Raw genomic sequence first — 16,471 nt, 5'->3', positions numbered from 1 at the left:
AAATGCGGTCTTGACTATGCTACCACTCAGTGGATTTGTAACTGGCTGACTGACCGAACCCAAAGGGTGCTCATCAATGGTTCCTCTTCATCCTGGAGAAGAGTGACTAGTGGGGTGCCACAGGGTTCTGTCTTGGGCCCGGTCTTATTCAACATCTTTATCAACGACTTGGATGATGGACTCAAGGGCATCCTGATCAAATTTGCAGATGACACCAAACTGGGAGGGGTGGCTAACACCCCAGAGGACAGGATCACACTTCAAAACGACCTTGACAGATTAGAGAACTGGACAAAAACAAACAAGATGAATTTTAACAGGGAGAAATGTAAAGTATTGCACTTGGGCAAAAAAAATATGAGAGGCACAAATACAAGATTGGTGACACCTGGCTTGAGAGCAGTACATGTGAAAAGGACCTAGGAGTCTTGGTTGACCACAAACTTGACATGAGCCAACAGTGTGACGAGCCAGCTAAAAAAGCCAATGCAATTCTGGGCTGCATCAATAGGAGTATAGCATCTAGATCAAGGGAAGTAATAGTGCCACTGTATTCTGCTCTGGTCAGACCTCACCTGGAGTACTGTGTCCAGTTCTGGGCACCACAATTCAAGAAGGACACTGACAAACTGGAACGTGTCCAGAGGAGGGCAACCAAAATGGTCAAAGGCCTGGAAATGATGCCTTATGAGGAACGGCTAAGGGAGCTGGGCATGTTTAGCCTGGAGAAGAGGAGGTTAAGGGGTGATATGATAGCCATGTTCAAATATATAAAAGGATGTCACATAGAGGAGGGAGAAAGGTTGTTTTCTGCTGCTCCAGAGAAGCGGACACGGAGCAATGGAGCCAAACCACAAGAAAGAAGATTCCACCTAAACATTAGGAAGAACTTCCTGACAGTAAGAGCTGTTCGACAGTGGAATTTGCTGCCAAGGAGTGTGGTGGAGTCTCCTTCTTTGGAGGTCTTTAAGCAGAGGCTTGACAACCATATGTCAGGAGTGCTCTGATGGTGTTTCCTGCTTGGCAGGGGGTTGGACTCGATGGCCCTTGTGGTCTCTTCCAACTCTATGATTCTATGATTCTAAGAAGTATAAAGATACACACTTTGTTTCAGTTGCTGGCAGAGGTTTAATCTCATCATTGCATTATATCTTAAGCATTAATATTTTAAGGCTATAATTTATCAACCCATAGCAATTTGCAAAAACATATATGACAGCATGTGCATAGAAAACTGTGTTGCGGTGACCATATGGTTTTGAAACAATTTTCTCAAAATCTTGTTCATTTCAGTATGAAGCATATGTTAGTGAAAACACAGTTGGCGAAAAAGTAATGGACATCGGTGTCGTAGACAAAGATTCACCTGGAACACCTGCCTGGCATGCTACCTTCAACATTATAAAGGGAAATGAAGATGGTGCTTTCAAAATTGTAAAAAATCCTGATTCAAATATTGGTACACTATGTGTTGAAAAGGTAATTGCATTTCACAGCTTTTCTATATCCAATTGAATATAGTTTAATAAGTATTATGATAATTCCAATCATACTGAGCAATACAGAAGTGGGTAATCATTTTCAGCAGAGTTTAACACCTCTGACCTTCTGTGGCAGCACCGAGGTCCCTGAATTTAAATTTATAATTATTTCTCAGCAATGATTTTCCAATCTGTATATTGATCACATAGTGGCTGTGGTTGCATGACATGCTAAGCCAAATCTTGGTTACAGTTAAGAGCATAATCACAAGCCACGGTTCAGAAGACACACTATGTTAAAGCTTGACTTAGCTTAATATCGCACAGCAGCAAGAAGTGCTGGGTAGAAACAAAGCAGCTGTGAGCTTCTCTCTGAGAGCCTAGATGCTTACTTGTTTGTGGTAAGCCAGAGTGGAGCGTCTCCACCCCCATTGTGCAGCTCAGACATTGTGGTCCAGCTCGAAGGGCCTTCTGGCAGTTCCTTCACTGCAAGAAGTGAAGTTACAGGGAACTAGGCAGAGGGTCTTCTTGGAAGTGGCACCCACCCTGTGGAACACCCTCCCATCAGATGTCAAACAGATTACCAATTATATGACTTTTAGAAGACATCTGAAGGCAGCGCTGTGCAGGGAAGTCTTTTTGTTTTTGAGCTTTTTAATATTTTGTTGGGAGCCGCCCAGAGTGGCTGGGGCAACCTAGTCACATAGGTGGCATATTAAATAATAAAATTATTATTATTATTTATTATTTGGTTTAGCATGTTATGTGAACCAAGCCATTGTAGATGTTTTATTCTTTTCATTTTAAAGTAGATGTGTGGGAAAGTAAGAAACTCACAATGCATTTGCGTTACGTAAAACTGTACCATCATTCCCAGTGTTCAGGTTTTGAGTGCCGTTGCTTATGTTGTCAAAATACCACCACCTCTGTACAAGAGGGAGGTATTAACAGGCTTTTCATAAGCACAAAATCTTTACATAAAATGCTAAGGGAGTGGACCACAAAAATACATTGAATTTTCCATAAGGCTCACCATCGCCACCTAGGGTCACATTGTATATTGCAATTAAAACACACTTAAATCGTTTTATTTGCAGCTGTATAGCTGAGTCCATGATGTCATCTGTGGGAAAATGGCTTCATGGACCTAATTTGGCCTGCAGGCTGTGGGTCCCTTATGCTTGTTTTAAGGCAAGTGAAAAGGTTCAGGGCCAGAAGTGGGCTCTGGTCCAGCAGACAAAGAGCCAATAAAAACCCTCACTTCATTGACAAAACTATCTGTGAGGCAGAGACATTTCATCCACAACCTGCTTCTGAATAGGGAATCATCCCTCCATAATTGTCTGTTTTTGCTGTGAATATTAGAAAAATCTTGCCATTGACACACACATTTATTTATTTTCCAGGGGCTAGACTACGAAAGAAACAAGGAGAGAAAGTTGGAAATTGTTGTAAATAATGAAGCACCTTATTTCCTCCCACCAAATTCAAGAGCAGTTTCTACAAGTACTTGCGTCGTTGTTGTCAAAGTGCGGGATATGGACGAAGGCCCTGTATTTGATCCTTGTGTATTTTTTTTGAACATCAAGGAGTGTTTGCCTGCTGAAACGATGGTTGGCCAGTACACAGCAAGGGACCCAGAAACTGGAAATTCTGAAGGCATAATGTATAGTATTTTGTTGCCTAATTCATGTTATACTGTTAGTGTTAGTATTAATACAACCGTCTGATTCACAGATGTAGCAGCTGGCAGAGCAGGATGGGAGCAGGCAGTGCTTTCCAAGGGAGAGTTTGCCACTTATAACCAGGGGAGAGGGGTGATGTGGCAATGAGGTCAGTAGGTGTAAGCTCAATGGCAGCAGCATTGGCTTGGCTCTGCCACTGTACCTGCACTGCCCAAACTTCCCTCCTACCTCACCCTCCCCTCTTTGTTAAAAGCAATGACCTCCATGTTGGGAAGCCAGGCAAGCAGTTCTGCTCTATCCCAGTCTGTCAGCTGTTACTGGTGATGCATAAACATTGTTGTACCTCTGTTGTTGCACCACTACACTGGGGGCTATCTGCACATTACACAAGCAAACCTTGTTCTGTTACATAGGAATACATGGGGGTACTGGGTTCATTCTGTGAGTTTACGCTGGCCTGATGGTACTGCCATCCTCGTGGAGTATAGCCAGAAATGCCAGTGGGGAGCAGATCAGGTTGGAAGAACTAAGTATACTCTAAATTTATTGGACACCAGCACAGCAGGGAAATGCTCTGAACTATAGAAATGTCTTACGTATATACTAAAGACTACTACCTAATATGAGGCTGCTTGAGAATCTATTGCTGTGTGATGGTGCAACACAGAGATTTGTACCAGCTTATTTAACTGCACCAGGCCTAAAAACCATTAAGATATAATGAAGCATATATTTTGGTGTTTGTTTCTAACAGCTGTATTTGTTCCTAACAGTTATAGAATAATAAATGATCCCTGTAACTGGATCACCATTGACAACGCAGGTCAGATCAGAACCACTAGACTCCTAGACAGGGAACAACCACAAATGCAGCTCTACCAGTGTAACGTAACAGTCTCTGCGACAGACAGGAGTGAGTATTACATACTATAAATAGACTACAAAGTTCAATTAAGTAGCCTACAAAACTACTGAATATGTATGTGGCAGAGCAAATACCACATCCAAAGCTGTGTTTGCTAGCTTCAGCTGGGGCGGGAAGTGTGTACATGTGGGGGAAGCTTTTTCTTCCATTTATTCTTTCTCAACCGTTCCTTGACTCCAGTGAGAGAGAGGGAAATCACACTGCAAGTCCCAGGGCTCATCATTTTGGGTCTTGTTTTTCTTTTGCCAGGGGTGGGGCTTATTTGTTTTATTTTATTTTTTTATTGGGTGTACCATTGCTCAGTATGATCACTTTATAATACTTTTGTCTATACTATCAAACCCCTTTCAAACTAAGTTAAATAATGAACAATTAGAGCCAGTACTCATGCCATCCCGTGCCTTTGAATGCTTAACCACAATTAAGAAATTAGGATTAACCTACAGACCCATGCATTCATTCCTTGGCCTTCCTTTGTTGATTGTGGATTCCCCCCTGCCAGCATTAACCATGGTTAAGCTTAACATTGGGACTAGTGTTAACTATGTTTGAAGCTAGCCATGATACTTTCTTAACCAGGTTTCTTAATAGTTTTTTTAATGTTTATATATACTTTAATTAAATTGACATTTTAAAACAAATTTGTACATGGGTTATGTATATCATAAGGCCACATAGAATATTACACAACATCAACAAACTATGAAACACATTAAAATGAAATCCACATAGAGGTTTACAAAGCAAGGGAAGATTCAGGCAGCACTGCTCCCCTCATAAATTGGTATAAAAATATAACTGCCATCCTTTACAAGAAAATATTGCCATTCAGGAATTAATTATTTTGTTTCCAGAGGGGCTGGCATGGGTGCTCAAAGTCTTTTATGAATATCCCAAGCCTCTGGATTTGCTTTCAGTCCATTTACATGATGTGGACACATGCCTTGCTCTTAGGGGTGCACACAACTTTCCCAGGCCTCTGTGTCAAAGAAAGGAAGGACCCGGTTCACTCTTCTGTTATTTAAAAAGCAATGCCTTTCCTCAGTGCTTTTTTCCCCTAAAAAATTGTTTAGGGGTACTCATATTTTCCTACTTATATTGAAATACTGCATCTCAATGAGGCCAAACTTAGATTCACAAAATGTTTAGGGGTATGCATACCCCAGCGTACCCCCAGAAAAAAGCATTGCCTTTCCTCATGAATGCTAGTCGAAAAATGGAACATCAGCCTGGAAATGCCTTGTAATTAACATTGAGTATGTAGGGGTGGGATCCATCTTGGGCACAGGATATCTTATTGAGCCCATCTCAGATTCCATTGTTTGGGTGAGTTTCCTTGCAAGTATTTGTTGTGAACTGCTGTTGGAAATAGTAAAATTAATAATTTCAGAAGTGTAACTTATGAGTAGGACAAAGATACGTTAAATCATGGAAACAGCATTAAATTGTAAGGCTATAACTCATTCTTTGTTATTTCCTAGGTGGTAAAACAGGCACTGGAGTAATAGTGGTTAATCTCTTAGATGAGAACGACAATTTCCCAGTGATTCCCAAGAGAGAGTACATAATTTGCAGAGACAGACAACCAGTTTGCCTTACTGCTGTGGATGCTGATTTACCTGAACATGGAGCCCCTTTCAGTTTTACTCTTCCTGACCGCATGATCCCACAGTGGAAATTGACACAACATGATGGTGTGTGCTGCATTCCTAAATTTCTTGCATCTGCAGTAATTAATGATTTTGAAATAATGCTCGTCACTGAGTTGTGTTTTTGTTTCGTTTTTGGCAGAGAACTCTGCATACCTGGTACCAGCAGAGAATTTGCCATTTGGCGCTTACGAGATCCCTGTGATGGTAACTGATCGTGCAGGCAAAGGTGGAATCACTGACGTTCGTGTAATTATGTGTGATTGCACCACCCCTAGTGATTGCCGTTACTGGCCACGGGTGGGGCCACCGGTTGCACGTCAGACTCCTAATGTGACTCTTGGTCTTTGGGCCATCCTTGCATTGATTGGGGGATCCTTGTTGCTATTATGTAAGTATGTTATATATGAAATGTAGCATTTGCCATGAATGTCAAGTTGAAGGGCTATGTTATAAGATTGTTAAGACTGCTTTGGACACCTGAAGTTTGCAAAGCTGTGAAGATGGCTTATTTAATTCATTTATGTAAACAATTGTCCATTAAATACTGCGTTGAAATGATACTATAGGCAATAAAGGAACTAATAATTTTTAAAAATGTCAAATGTACTTCAGGCTCTTTAAGTCCCATAAAGGTTCCTTTCCTTAAATGCATACAGCTAGCATATCTCTGCATATTGAAGTAGGTTTCTATAGGTGTATCCCTAGCTGGATAGGGATGCACCTATACAAGTAAATGCTATGTGCCTGGCTATCCCTTCCAAGTCAGTTGCCAGGACTGAGTGTATGGAGTCATTATTTAAATCTAGAATTCAAGAAATTGACATTTGGGAAGCTGGAGCAGGAGGCTGGGGTCCCTTTGCCTAATTATTTCCTTCCAGCTAGTGAACATATTGGAGAAAGAGCTCATATGGTTTCCACTGGATAAAATTGTGCATTTAAATGATTTTTAGACATCCAGTGGATTATCTGACTACTCTTGGCTTTTGCTTCTGATATGTACAGTACTGTGCCTTGATTTTAACTAGAGAGAAGTGCTGAAACTTGTTCTAATTCTTAGAATACTGCAGTAGTTTGTGGTGGTTGCTTTTAAATAGTAAAAAAGAGAGAAATATGTTGTATTTTCTAAGTATTTAAACTGCATTTTATGGCAAGGTGACTTATATCAGTGTCAATTGCAATTAAACCAGTACACTACTGAATATGGACTGGGTGAGGTAGATTTTCAGGGAACTACTCACTGTCAGATCCAGGCCCTTAGGCAAGACACCCTCCCTTCATTCCCCTGCTCAGTGAGGCTGCTTCATGTTGGTAGGTCCACCCTTCCCGGAGGGTGGGCTCTTGGCAAGTACCCAGTCCTGTCAACCTTTGATGCTAGTTCTGTTAGTATTTAACCAACGCATTATTTGACTTGCTCATTTACTCTAACAGAGTGATTAGCACTTCTGTGTCTTTCTTACACATACTGCTTAGGAGCAAGTTCAACTGAAGCTGGTCTGGAACTTTCTTGGAAGCAAATATATATATATATATATATTATGTCTAAGTAGCAGGTTTTTGTGATGGTACTCACTGGTATGGAGTACTGCCACACCTCTTTTTTGCTGTCCATGGCAGACATGAACCTGCAACACCTTTATCAAATTATGAATACCAGCACCTCACTTTTTACCCCAAAACACTGGGTCTGAGCATTCATAAAGAAAACCTGTGTGGATTGTAGTTAAGAGTGCTGAACTTAGATTGGTGAGACCCAAGTTCAAATCCCCAATCATCCACTGGGGGATTGCTAGGTCACGTTGGGCCACTGATTTTCTATTCTCTTTTAAACTATCTCATGAGCCTATCGTGTGGATGAATGTGGGGGGAGGGCATAGACTGCTGATGATGCCATCTTGGAGGAAGAGGGTGGTAAAAATATTGTTAAGAAATAAAAGGCTAATAATAATATGTAGATGCCCTGATGCCTTATTGTATCTGATTCTTTTTCCTCTCCTCATCCGCTTTTCCAGTAATCCTCATAACACTTTGCGGCTGTTGTGGTGCTGCACCTGTGAGTAGCAGTAAGCATGTGTGTGATGATTTAGCTAATCAGAACTTGATCATTTCAAACACTGAAGCACCTGGTGAAGAAGTAATGGTAAGTTGTTTTATCTGCTCATTATTTCTTGGGCAATAGGTGCCACACACACACACACACACACACACACACACACACACACACAATCAAACACAAACTTGATTTGAGAAAGTGAAAAGATTTTAATATTGTTTAAATGCTGAAGCAGAGAGGGCTAGATGGGAACAGATCTGAGAGTGAAGGCATTCTAATTATGTGGAATGACAAGACATAACAAAATATATGTTGCGTTAAACAACTTTAAAAAACAAAACAAAAACTGGCCTTGCACTGGTATTCTATCAGCCTCCTGGCTGCTATTTACCCCTAAAGATGATGTCACAATCCTAGGGAACAAATAGTAATGGGGAAGACAGTTTTTGGCATTGGATTCCCAATCTGTACTGGGAAAGCAGCACTGCACCAGGACTGCCTCACGTTCGAAATTAAATGCCGCCAATATACATGCTTTTCAAAAGCTATTAGTTTGGCTTTTAAGGGGATAAAGAAGGAGAATGGGACAAAAGAAGAGACTATATATAAGGTGTTGGGGAAAAATATTAGTTGTATTTTGAATGCTGGAACTAATATAAATCCCATGGTATCTCAGCCAATTAATCTCAAGAATAAAAAATAGGGGTAATGTATTGCTGATTACTGTGTTAATTTTTAAATCAGAGTTTATGTTCATATATACACCGCAGTATATAGTGGATTCTTATTCTTATAGTGGATGATAATAAGCATTTGACACTTTATTCTTAACTAGCTTGGATGAGAGAACTGAACTTAGCTAAATGTTACATCATGCACACAAGTATAGAATATTAAGTGTACTTAGTATTAGCTACCATCTTTGCTTTAAGGAAAGCTGCTTATTATTTCAGTTAAAAGTATTTTAATGGCTCAAGCAAAGAAAATGAGACACTGAACAGTTCAAGTTTTCTTTATGCACATACACCCATTTAACAGGTCAGGTTGAGGTGCACTTTCTAGGCTAAGGTTAATTGAGTCATTTCCTTTTCTGAGTGTTCATCCTCCACTGGGGAAATAGTTATGATATTTTGCAGTGGGTAACAGACAACAATTACTTCAATCCTGAACATCTGTGTGTGTAGGGAGGACTTCAGAGTTGGGGTATTTTGAATTCCATTTATCCCAGGGCCACAGAAGTTGCCTATGTCTGTCACAAATGTAAGTGGAGGAGGATAAACAGGAGCTATTACTTGATGTTAAGCAAAATCAGGGATAGTTTATTGGATTGGCTTCCATTGTATACCTACTGGAAAGACTGAATACCCAGCAGGGAATACAGAAATCCAAATGGCATTCCTTGTTCTCATGGTTTCTCATAATGTCCAATTCCTTCTTCCCAAGCACCCTAATGTATTTCTTTTGCTGTTTCCCCCCCCTTCTTTTTAGGACCCCAATATACTTCCTGTGAAAACAGGAAACATGGTTACTTATGATCAAGGAACTCTTGGAGTGAAAACTGGAGGACAGGAAAGCTTTGAGATGGTCAAGGGACACCAGACACTGGAATCAGTCAAGGGCGGAGGACACCACACCTTAGACTCTGTTAAAATGGGGCATCAGACATTAGAAAGAGGAGGATATGGACAATCTGCGATGGATGCATATAGATACAATTATTCAGAATGGCAAAATTTTACACACCCTCGCCTAACTGAGGTAAGCACTGTTAAACAAACTTTTATTCAGAGCTCACATCTTCTTAGCTGGATATAATATTAATGGCCTGCAACTATAGGTGATATTTTCTGAGCAAATGTTTAGGATTTACTTTGAAATCGCCCTGCAGCTTGGAATGTGAAAAGCAATCCTTTAGTTTTAGTGTTTGGATTTAGAAAAGGTAACCTGACCAGGTATTTGTTTCGTATATCTGTGTTGTTTTAACTTGTTTTTCCTGTAGTGATTCTCTCCTGCTTTGACCTCATCTCTCATTACTCCTCCAGTATTGACCACGGTTGATAGTAATGGCTGTAATGTCGCCCAAGAAACTGTATATGTTATGAACTGGGCTCCTAAATCTGAGCCTGCCCTGTAATAAGCAATATATAACTAGGATGTCCCCACCCCCAATTTATCTGAACATTGCTTTTTTAAAAACTGATAAGGAAGTTCATTGCATTTGATTATTACGTATGTGATCAGTAGGTCTGATTTTGTTAAATTCGTCATAGAATGAATGATATAGACCAATCATGTGCATTTTTTGTATATAGGAACCCATTAGAGGACACACTCTGATTAAAAATTAAACATTGAAAGGTAAATCCACGAAATCATTTTTATGTCATGTTCAGGTTAGTTTAAGAAAACAAGTAACACCCAGTTTTTTCCCCCTATGCAGAAGGTATATCTCTGTGGACAGGATGAAGAGCATAAGCATTCCGAAGACTATGTCCTTTCATATAATTATGAAGGAAGAGGATCGCTGGCTGGCTCTATAGGCTGCTGCACTGATCAGCAAGATGAAGAGGCGCTTGACTTTTTAGATCAGCTGGAACCAAAGTTTAGGACATTAGCAGAAACCTGTATAAAGAGATAAATGTGCTGACAACAATGCAGAGAATTATCGCCCTTTCCACAGGATAACAACTTGAATACAAAATATTTTTATGTCTCTCTCCCCCCCCCCCACTTTTCTCGTGGGAATAGTTAATCAGAAGACATTCTGACATTAGGTTTGTCAGTATCAAACTTTCTGTTCTTAAACCTCTGGATACTCTGTGCTATTTGACCTACCTACATGTGTACTGCCTTAGATTTACACCAAAAAGTATTTTTTTAAACCAAATGTACAGTCAATATTGTAGTCGCATAACTTTTCAAAATAGCAACAGAGTTTCTAGTGTTCTCTGCATCTACCGTTACAGGGAGGCAAAATGCATTCTTTATCATTTTAAGAACTGAGCTTCAAAAATTTCTGGCTGTTTGGGTCTGGGTTATAGCAAGCATGGTTTGATTCATATGAATCTTTCCTTTAGTTTTATAGAAATAAACGCTAAATACTACTGCTGAATGTTAAAATAGTTATTCATTTCTTACATTCTTAAGAAAAACAGGGTTTCTAAGTATTTTTTAAAATGGGATCTGTAACAAAATTTGCAGCCAGCCATGACCTTTTCTAGAATACTCCATACCCCCCTACAGTCCTAGTTTCCCCAAAACACAGCTTATTGTGGCTACTGAGCATGCATGCATTGGGCCGATTTGATTCTCCCTTTACATTTTTCTTTTTAAGCATATTCACTAACCTGATGAGCACCTCCTCTTTGAGTATGGACAGTGTTGCTTTGATTATGTAATGATTGATACTCATAGAATGCGTTCATTATTAGCAGGGCTTTTTTCCATCCTGAACTCGCCAGAATTCAGTTCTGCCACCTCTCAGGTGGGCGTCATTGCCATTCTATGAGAATGAGGAGGTGTTCGTGGAGTGTTCCGGCATCTCTTTTTCTAGAAAAATAGCACTGATTATTAGCATATATGTAATGGCAGAGGGGAGCTGGCCCTGCGAACGCTAATATTGCTTTAGCATACATGAATGGAGCACAGTGGTAGTGAGGTCAGTCTGTGCAGGTGCACTGGCAAAGCTCACCTGGCATGGCACAGCTCCAACCTCACCAGCTGCAGTGATACTGGTGTTGAGAGGGCTATACTGTATGGACTGCCTAGATGAGTTTAATTAGGCCAAAGCTCTTAAATTAGTAAATAGAGAAGGAAGTGAGTGAAATGTTTTAATGTATATATGTACACATTTTTCTTTGTACTGAATTTTTGTGTTCACCAAATCTGACAGCATTAGTTTGTATGTTCAAATCCACTGGAGGAATAAGTATAGAAATTAAAATGTGACATTGAAAACATTTGCCAAGGCCACAGTTTCCACCCAAAAGACTTTAGATTAATTCAAAGTATAATACTTGTATTTGCCACTCTAATACAGCTGATTGTTAAAATACTACAATAGGAACTGGAGAAAATTGCTAGTATTCAGGCACAACTTATTGTTGACTCCTCCCATCTCAGGAAAAGTGGGGAGCTGAACTTGGAGCAACAAAGGTATGATCTGTGCTGATTCTGTTATCACGTAGTGACTGGTGCTTTGCACTTAACATGCATGAATGTGCCTATTGTATACGGTTCTGATGGAATAAACGTTGACTGATATTTTTTATATATCTGTATACATACAGTTTGTTTGGGAATTCAAGAGAAATGTATTGGAAATTTTGAATTGTAAATAAAGGGAAGGAGGTGTGCTGTAGCTGCTGTTTTGATGTTACACATCATAGTCTTCTCTTTAATCAAGTGGATTTAAAGATATGCATTTAAAAAACTGATTTTAATAAAGCAGATGTTGTTTCTTTGCTAGAAATTAATTGACCTAAAATGAAAGGTTTTTATTCTCATCAAGTTGGTATTTTAGGCTTTTCTTTTGTGCTTTATTATGCTCATGTCAGTGCCATTGAGCAGAGAATAACGAGTTTGATTCTTCTGGTGCACTAAGGATCTTAAACACTGAAGATCCTGTTACTTTGGTGAAATTGGTATATAGTCTATTTTAAATAGGTTTTTTTCCTAGTACATCTCATATTAGTCTTCTCGCCTTTTATGCTATAGACATATTTCTCTAGATCTGCAGAATCCAGAGAAGATATTTAAAATGTTGCAAAGCATTACAAGGCCTTAACTTGCCAATAATATAGCTTTTAGGTTCAGGGTATTTTCAGGGGTTGGGTTTCTAATGCACAGACTTCTGAAGTCACTTCTTCACACTTAACACTCACTGGCTTACATGGGTGTGTTATTAAAAAACAGGCCCTACTTTGAACATCAGAGCCCTTAACCAGGTTACAATCATGATGAAGTCTCGTTGAAATAATTGGGATTTAATTTACACATGAGTACCTTCTTGCATTTGCTTCAGTGGGTCAGACATGGATGACTGATTAACCTTAGGTAGATTGTAGCACCCATACAAAAGACAAAGCAAAAGTAGTAAAAACTGATGGAACAGAAAGAAGATGAATGAATGGGCTGTATCAAATACTACATTCTTGGTATTTTTTTCTGGCAAGAATAATATAAAAAGAAAATGGAGAAATCATTGGTTTTGTGGTTTACTTTTAAGCTTTGAGAAAAAGTAAAAACAGAAATACAGGCTTCTCTGTATCTTACACTCCAAATAATTCATATACCAATGTATAAAGCAAAATCTAAGAGCAAATTAAGTATATAGTATTCTGAACTAATTCTGCTAAATTGCAAGCTTGCAAAAGTAGTAGCTACGCCTTATTGAGTAAGAGTTTTTGTATGTCGGGCTAGCTTACCCATCAGTTTAAATCTGCCTAAGTAATGTTGCAATGTTAATGGGTGTTGCACTGAGTCACAACAGCTATAAATCTGATGCAGGGGCTTTTGCTGAAAAGAAAACACAGTATGGCATAAATGTACTAACTGATGAGCTATCACAGAAGGTTTCACTTCAGCTCTTTCCCCTCATTTGTGTAACATTTAAACATCTAAGAAGAACCTGTTCAAAGTTATTGGAGAAGATGGAAGTCTCCAGAAGAATACTTTACTTTGAGAAGTTTTCTGTGGTTTTAAAATGGAGACCAGCTTTGGGTCCCTAATTTGTCACCCCCCACCCCCCGCTAATCCTGAGTTGTGTCAGTGACTGTATTCATTGAAACCAAGGTAGTCTTACAAATCTATTTTGTTTTTTAAAACAATATAAATTGCAAAAAGCCAATTACAGTATAAACTAAGAAAAATGTTGCTATTTCTATTGGTTTTCTTCTAAATACGAAACGCCATGAAATAAAATATGAACTCCAAATCATACACTATATTTTCTGTTTCCTTAATTTAGTTCATGTTTATAAAAGGAACCCTAGAATCGTAGTGTTGGAAGGGACCACAATGGTCATCTTGTACAACTTCCTGAAATGCAGGAATCTTTTTGCCCAGTGTGGGGCTCAAACCCATGACTCTGAGGTTAAGAGTTTGATGCTCTACCAACTAAGCTATCTCTCTCTGATGAAGAGTGCAATCTTAAGTGGGGAATGAAGTAGTGGATGATATGCCACTAGCAAACCTTTGCTGGTTTGTGCTGTTGGGCAGGGGTCGGGTGTAGATTATCTGCACACACATGTCCTGACTTCCTCAAGGCAGTGGATCTGGGGTTAGGATTGCTTTGAGCAGTTGGAAGTGAGATGTGCCCAGTTAAAAGCTTAACTTACCTGTAAATTTACTAGATGACCTGAGGCAACCCAATATCTCTCAGATCCCTAGATTACAACTGGTGGTCTAATAGTGCCCTCCATATTATTGCTGACGCACTCTGTGTAAAGTCCTTTGAGCGCTGAGGCAAAGTGCTGTAAAGTAATGCAAGATATTAATAGGTAATTGTTTTTAGCATTTTGCACTGGGTTATTTCCTCTGCCTCTTCAACTAGTTACTCCCTATTTGCTTGCTCTGCTTTTGGGTACAAACTATTAGAATCCCAAAGATGACAAGTATCTGTTTAAATTTAACAAAGCATTAATTTAACTATGTTATTTGTAATGTTTCTTTGTTACTACAGTGTGCAAATACGGTGCCTTTCCTAGCTGCATCTGTTTATCAAAGAGTCTTGGAGGACCAATAATGGTGGATAAGCCTCTCTAAAAGTCAGGGTGTCAACCACTATCCATCTTCCATTGCAGTGTGCAGCTCAAATGGAGCATAACAGACCTTGTTTGCATCCTACATGAATCACGTGTACCCTAGAATGTGGCCAAATACTTCTTTAAACTGCATCAAGGTTCTGTGGCAGTCTGCTTGATATGGAAAGGCTGCCTGACAGCAGAAATTGTGAGAACCCCTGTACCAGGCAATCCACAGAATTATAAAATTTGCTGGCCTGGAGAGATAAAAATGTAAAATAACATATGATTGTCATGTAAAGTTGAGAGATTTGTATTAAGTATTTATAACTTTACAGGCTATAGGTGTATATCATCTTTTATGTTCTTTACCTCACCAACAAAATGCTTTGACTCAAAATGAAAAATGATTTGCTCTCCCCAATGACGTTCTTCTCAAGAACTGTCTCATTGTGTAAACATCTTGTTTAATTTCGTATCTTAAATACATTTTGTACAAGAGTAATAAAGTTGCTTTTATTTCAAAATCAAAGGGACCTACTATAGAATTTGCTTATTTCTTATGTGTTCTGTCTGATGCTCACTGGCAGGTACTGTTGCAAATATGGGCAGAGTTTCACCAGGGGCTCATTCATTGCCTAGTCTGTAGCGCTACTTCTTTCTTCTAAGTTGTCCAGATGGCAACCAGTACCCATTTCATAGATGTTGGGCAATATAATATCCTTGTTTTCCAGATATAATGATTTACTAGGCCCAGTTTCTAGCCACTGGCAACATGGTTGGGCAGTTTGTAAGTCCTGCAGGTTTTCTAGAGCACACTTTTCATCACAACGATGAAAGAAGCTTTTAAAATGGTAAGCTGCCTAATATACTGTATTTGGAAGTAAATGGAACAGATAGGATGGAGAAGGTATACAGTAGTCATTGCAGCAAACTGATGGATGTGCGAAAAGACAACACATGGGAGCCTCAAAAGGATATTTCCCAACTTTTTATAGTTCTATACCAGAAATACAATTGCTGCAACCTTAAATCATTCAGAACATAAAACTGCATGTATCCCAAAAACCTCAAACATTTGACACCACCTACTATATGGAAAAAAAATCAGTAAGTGGATAGGAAAAAATGTCTCTGCTTTGAAATCTGTAATTCTTGATTAGTAGGATCTCTCTAATGCTGTTCTGGACAATATCTAGTGCTGTTTACAGAATCCAGCAATACAAGCCTGATAAGGCATAATCAAAGGGACTTTTTAAAAGGGTTAAATCAAGCCCTCAAGAAGAGCCAGTGGCCAAGACCCCCTTTGGCTCATGCATCTGGGTGGGTACCTCCCACTTAAATACCTGAGGGGTGGGAGGAAGAAACACAAGCTCAGGATACAGACTGACGTTCCCAGGTGTTTTCCTTCACTTCCACACCAACTCCCCACTCCCTGAATTGAAATGAGCTGTTCTGCTGAGGCAGCACTTCATAGGAAAAGCATAATGATGCTGGCATAAGATCTAGGGATCTGCCAAAACTTGTCCTCCTAGTTCTTCAGGGTTTTCTTCTGCTTAAAGAGGCTTCTGATTTTGTTCTCTGCCTCACTTGCAGGCTGTTTCAGAATTCCTTTATAAATATGGTGAGACATTCACAAGGATTCCCATCGCTATGTTGGAAATCCTACATGTAAGCCAGCTTGCTTTAGGCCAGAGCTTTCCAAACGGTGTGTCGCGACACATAAGTGTGTCGGCTGCAGTGTGTAGGTGTGTCGCGTGAATGCTTCCCATGTTCTTCCCGCGGCTGGAAAGGAGTTTAACCTCTGGTTTGCTAGTACGGTGGTACCTTGGGTTAAGAACTTAATTCGTTCCGGAGGTCTGTTCTTAACCTGAGGTACCACTTTAGCTAATGAGGCCTCCCGCTGCCGCCACTGCATGATTTCTGTTCTTATCC

General features: G+C 39.6%; 1 protein-coding gene across 2 annotated transcripts in view; it reads left to right on the top strand.

Annotated features, from left to right (window-relative positions):
• LOC308594093 (desmocollin-1-like) overlaps positions 1-15,068 on the top strand; it is a 32,684-nt gene extending 17,616 nt beyond the window's left edge. Inside the window, exons 9-17 of one of the 2 annotated variants that reach the window (XM_081206787.1) lie at positions 1,294-1,479; positions 2,888-3,147; positions 3,940-4,079; positions 5,573-5,785; positions 5,883-6,131; positions 7,753-7,880; positions 9,282-9,551; positions 10,106-10,151; positions 10,234-10,373. In XM_081206787.1, coding sequence (XP_081062913.1) covers positions 1,294-1,479; positions 2,888-3,147; positions 3,940-4,079; positions 5,573-5,785; positions 5,883-6,131; positions 7,753-7,880; positions 9,282-9,551; positions 10,106-10,141 — 1,482 coding nt within the window. In that variant the 3' untranslated portion in view covers positions 10,142-10,151; positions 10,234-10,373. Of the gene's footprint in view, positions 1-1,293; positions 1,480-2,887; positions 3,148-3,939; positions 4,080-5,572; positions 5,786-5,882; positions 6,132-7,752; positions 7,881-9,281; positions 9,552-10,105; positions 10,152-10,233 lie in introns of both variants that reach the window. The other variant, XM_081206786.1, reaches the window with a different exon arrangement.
• Positions 15,069-16,471: the final 1,403 nt, after the last annotated feature.

The sequence above is a fragment of the Podarcis bocagei genome (assembly GCF_964188305.1).
Source record: "Podarcis bocagei genome assembly, chromosome: 8".
NCBI classification, from domain to species: domain Eukaryota; kingdom Metazoa; phylum Chordata; class Lepidosauria; order Squamata; family Lacertidae; genus Podarcis; species Podarcis bocagei.
This window is presented reverse-complemented; position numbering and strand designations above follow the sequence as displayed.